Source organism: Phaeoacremonium minimum (assembly GCF_000392275.1).
Source record: "Phaeoacremonium minimum UCRPA7 unplaced genomic scaffold PA7_03_scaffold_252, whole genome shotgun sequence".
NCBI lineage: Eukaryota > Fungi > Ascomycota > Sordariomycetes > Togniniales > Togniniaceae > Phaeoacremonium > Phaeoacremonium minimum.
Window position 1 is genome coordinate 20,704 of NW_006921157.1, and position 5,223 is coordinate 25,926.

At 48.1% G+C, this 5,223-nt stretch overlaps 2 protein-coding genes across 2 annotated transcripts; one reads left to right on the top strand and one right to left on the bottom strand.

Annotated features, from left to right (window-relative positions):
* On the top strand, positions 1-954 carry UCRPA7_3175 (putative polysaccharide deacetylase family protein; the record flags this gene model as incomplete). The annotated part of the gene is made up of 1 exon (XM_007915740.1): positions 1-954. The coding sequence occupies one exon, from the start codon at positions 1-3 to the stop codon at positions 952-954; it is 954 nt and encodes a 317-aa protein (XP_007913931.1).
* A 296-nt stretch (positions 955-1,250) lies between these two features.
* Positions 1,251-2,042, bottom strand: UCRPA7_3176 (putative short-chain dehydrogenases protein; the record flags this gene model as incomplete). The annotated part of the gene is made up of 3 exons (XM_007915738.1): positions 1,251-1,410; positions 1,462-1,744; positions 1,799-2,042. The coding sequence occupies 3 exons, from the start codon at positions 2,040-2,042 to the stop codon at positions 1,251-1,253; spliced, it is 687 nt and encodes a 228-aa protein (XP_007913929.1).
* Positions 2,043-5,223: the final 3,181 nt, after the last annotated feature.

Consider the following 5,223-nt stretch of genomic DNA (forward strand, 5'->3'; position numbering starts at 1 on the left):
ATGGCTAGCGTCTCTACAGCCCGTCCTCGCGATTTCGTTGGGTATGGAGACTCTCCTCCTAAATTCAGCTGGCCTAATGGCAAAAAAGTCGCCATCAACTTTGCCATCAACTATGAGGAAGGCACGGAGCGCAACCCTCTAGTCGGCGATAACTCACGAGATTCTCGGACCTGGGTGAGAAGTGCCCTTCCAGAAAGCGAGCGTGACCTCATGCAGGAGGGTGAGTATGAATACGGCACACGAGTTGGCATTTGGCGTTTGTTGCGCCTGTTCAAGGAATTTAAGGCTCCATACAGCGTATTTCTGTCATCTGAAGCCCTCGTAGTCAATCCAGAGTTTGCAGAACTTTTGAAGACAGAGGACTGTGACATTGTGTCTCACGGTACTCGATCAATCAGCCGAGTCGGTCTCACAGAAGAGACGGAGAGAGCAGACCTCCGACGCTCCATTGATCAGACCCTGGATCTCACGGGCAAAAAGATGCTCGGTGCATTTCCCAGACCACCAATAACGGAAAACAGCCGCCGCATTATGGCTGAAGAAGGATTGTTGTTCGACTCGGCTACCACAAATGATGATCGCCCATATTTCGCAGATGTCTCCGGCCGACCTATGCTCGTCCTCCCATACGCCGTCGACACTAACGACGCACGCTTTTGGGGTGGCCAATCTGGACCTGGGTACACCAACTCTACCGACTTCTTCGACTATCTCAAGGATGCCTTCGATGTGTTATATCGCGAGTCCGACGAGAGCGGAACAATGATGTCGATTGGGTTACATGCCCGCATCATGCGACCAGGGCGCGTCGCCTCCCTAATTCGTTTCCTCGAATACGTGAGCACATTTGAGGGCGCCTGGATTGCCAAGCGCAGCAGTATTGCAGCCCACTACGCCCGCACATTTGCACCCGCCGATACATGGAACCTCGATGCCGTCTCTGGTCTCCCATAGATCCTGCGGCATCGTCAAACCCATAATCTGCAAGGTTGGGCAATTTTCCACGATACCAGCCCTGCTGGATTCATTCGTCGCCTCCTGGCGTATGATCATGGATAATCTTATCACAACATCAACGACAGTCATAAATATGTGGCACGAGTAATATGTCACCGATCACCGGTTAGAATAATCGGTTGCAGATGACGTATCATGAAAGCCCCGGACATATTAGAGATGGACTCAACAATAGAAACATATATGTCTGATTACAGACTAGATTTTGTCTTTACATCATTGTTTCCGAAGAGTCAGAACTTCTTGTATCCAACATCTTTGACAAACGTCTGGTGCCATGGCCCCTGTGAAGTCCCTTCGGCGAGTGCCGTATAGAATTTGCCATGCGCCGGACCATTTATCGCACCATAAGCGGGCGATCCGTCTGCGTTTCTCTCGTCGGCGTAATAGAACCTAACTAATCCGTTAGCCTCGATAGTAGATGGCACTCAATTCTATACATACTTAAAGCCCTTGTCTTTGTACGCCTCCGCAGCACATTGGATAATGTGTGCGCTCGCAGACTTTCCAACTCCGGCGTCCATGAGCGCCACGATCGGTTTCACATTGGTGCAGTTTCCAGTGTAGATAAAAGTCTTCGATGCGGACTCGGGGAGCTCTTCGAAGGCAAGTACGGCTTGTTGGGCGGCAATGAGGGAGCTAGTCGTGTTGATGGCAAAAGTGCGATTGAAGTCGTCCAGGTCAAGTCGTAGTGGGTTCTTCGGGTCCAAGCGCGTTGCGGCGGCAGCTATTGGCAAAGGTCATTAACATGTTTCCCAATATTGCAGGTGGGAGATAATACCATTGTAGACGACGACGTATGGGGAGCCCAGCTGTGCTTTGACTTTGGCAAAAATGTCGACGACAGAGGCAGGGTCACTGAAGTCGGCTCGAATATGCAGCTGGTCGGCAGTGCTGTCCTCCTCTTTCAAACTTCGAGCTGCTAAAGCGATCTTATATCCTTTGGCAGCAAATGCGCGAGCGACGTTCTGTCCGACGTTGGCACCGGCCCCAAGTATAAGTGCAACAGGTGATGTAGAAGGCATCGTGGTCCTTGGTGGGTGGGTGACTTGATTTGAAGTGTTAGTAGTATAAGTTGCTAGTGCGGGTTGTTCTTGGCATTCAGTGCAGGGACGTCTTGCAGCTTCAAGATTGAAGTCAAGGTCATATCCAAGCTCAGCTCCTGGTGAAGCTTCACATCATATACTCTTCATGGACACGACTCTGGTTGTTATTAATCACTGCTCTACTACGATACTAATCCATCCGGTGATTGGATATCAGCATATAAGGTTGGTGTACCCCAGCAGGACGGAGCTTTCGAGTGCTCCGGAGGATTAGCGCCACACGGCCTAGACCTCAGCCGAGTTTGGTAAGCAATCCATATCACCTGTCTAGATAGCAACGATTCAGTTAGGCCAATGGATATCTACTAGATAATTCGATAAAACTCTAACTTTCTAATTCACCGGCTTGACTAATCTATGTTGCTGATTACGATTGACATATCAATCATCATGGCTTTAACATCATTCAAGGACTTGAAATGCACAAAAGCATTGAAGACGCCAGAGTGATACCAGTCAGCAGTAATTAGTAATAATTGATACAAGGAACAGTTGCATTGCCCGATATCTTGGGAGTACGAATTTTAATCATAACATCGTCATAAGTCAATATCACCCATTGTAGGCCATTCAGTCTCGATGTGATCTTGTACGGCCAAAACATCAGCCAAGGCCCGTGATGCGGACCATAGCCCCCGAGCATTCATGAGATTCAGGAGGCTGCGGCTCGTATGCACATCATCGTATTGAATTGGGTGGCTTTTCTGACCGAACCCGTGGCGGTGGCAATGAAATGTCAGGCTCAATTCCCAGACGGTCTTGAGATAATAGCATGAAGTCAATGAGATATTTGGTTGCAGAGTATGTCGTACGACAGGTGGGGGCGTAAGAAGAGGCTGCAGAACGAGTCGAGATGTCCAATACTACAGAGCTGTTAGCCGCGAGGGGACGGTCTTATCTCGGCCCATGCACGAGGCTTCGAAATTTCGACGACTTCCTGGCATGAATGGCCCAACTATAGAAGGATATGTGCTCGGTGAGGTCTAGACCAGAGCCGGCCAGAAACTCAGCCTTCCAAGCAACGCCAAGCGAAGGCTTGAGGTTAGGGCACAAGGCTCTCTCACCAACAGCACTATGTTTCTCTAGCTCTCATGACTTTCATCAAGGGCACCGGGCTTAAGTTGAGACTTTCGGGGATATTGTGTTGGTGTCGACCTTAGATATCTCAGTGTTTTATCAATCCCCCTTCGAGAGATAAATATTGTAGAGTCTGCCCTCTCATTCAACTCTTGTGCGTCTATGTAGACAGCTTTCAAAGCCTCGACGGTCTCGGCTTTCATATTTCCAGTCACTCGTTATACTTCCCCGTTCAAATCATTTTTAGAATGGGGGTTGATTCGTTCCTTAAAGGTTATTTCCGCTCGAACTTCACGTTTGAAATTCAGCAGGAATGTCGCAAGCAAGGGATTGATATAAATGAAGCTTGTCAAATTCACTTCTTCAATGCGAACGATACTGTGAGCAGCTATGGAACGATTCAACGCCCTGATTTTCCACCGGATCCAGATATTGCGGGCTTGGGAGTATGTCTACCTCTTCTCTAATGTATGTTTGACTTACATCGGAATTCTTTATTGATATATTCTCAGCTGTGGTGGGGCTTTCTTCCTGGTGTCCTAATGTGTTTAACAGCACTCGTTTTCTTCGTTAGGGAGTTTCTTTGGTGGGTGAAGCCTTGGAATGAGCCATCTAGGCTGCCTTTTAACAACTCGCAAGCCAAGACTAAAAGGTACGAAAAGACAAGAAAGACGTTTCTTAGTCCAAATGCTGATAAGAGAAGCCATAGACACAACATCAACCATCGAGGTCCTCTAGCTCCTCCAGGCAAGCGGTCTAAGCGCTTTGATACATTCTTAACTGTCGTTCGAGCTCTCGTCATATCCACAGCAGATGCGCAGTCTATCATAGCCCTGACATACGCAATCAATTTTGGTATGTCTGGCAAGTGTACTGTCTCGGCTTATCACTTCAGTGTCGGGGTCAACACGATCCTCTGCGCTTGCGCAACGATAATTCTCTCGGTGATAATGGTGCGAGACTTTTGGAAGGCGTTCTGTGCCGCTCTGATCCGATTTTCAATCTCTATAAGCCTTCTTGCGATCCTGGGCCGCATCTTGGTCTACCAATATTTCCGCCCACTTGCTCCTGAGGCGATAGGTTGGTTACCTGATAAACGCAACAACACCGACAGCAGCATCTTCGTTCCCATTGCATGTTTCCTTGATCCCGACCTGGATCCGTTCAAGGGCCTGTCCAACGTGCGAGTTGAATGGCTCGGTGGGAGAGCTCAGTCCAAGAACCAGCCTGAGATTTATCTGTACATTCTTCTGGTCCTGTGCTTTCTCTTGGGACACGTTTCCCACATTTACCGTCGAAAGGACCGGTACGGACAATCAGCTTCTACATCTCAGGCGCCCAAGAGAATCAATGGATGGTCCATCCTATACTACTTCTTTACATTAGTAACGTGTAGCCTTGTCTACTTAATGTGTTGGGGCCACAACTGGCTCATCCGAGACTTCGTTGATGGTTCGGGCTGGATAGTGGGCGGCCGTACAAATGAGAACCCGGAGCGTAACGTCAACAGTATTGGCCAGCTTCTGCCTCTAGTAGCGATTGGATGGGTGGTGATCAATGGCCTCGATGCATGCAGGTGGTGACTGGTTTCTGAAGGTTCATTCCAAAGTCTGAGTGCTGGATTTGGTGCAATGATTTCAATTCTCTCTTTGTATTATTATTGTTCAGTTCTTGATTCAGGGAGATTGGGCAGTCTGATGTGCTGTATTCTAGGATTTGATTTGAATTCTTTTTCTTTCTCAGGTAGTCTGTATGAATTTCACGTTGCTCCAGTGTACGACGGACCCGAGTACCCCTTCGAGACAAAGCCACCATGGCAGATTATGTTACTCTCGCTTTGGAAAGTACTCGTAGTACCAGCACCTTTGACACAGTTCAAAAGACGCGCAATCCATAACAGTATTGCAATTGCAGTCTACACCTCCGCCAGGATAATGAACGTTATTGTAGCAAGTTGAATATACCAGAAAACCAGGGTTGAGAATACCTCATTGAGGCTTCAAAGATTCTGTTTATTTCTATA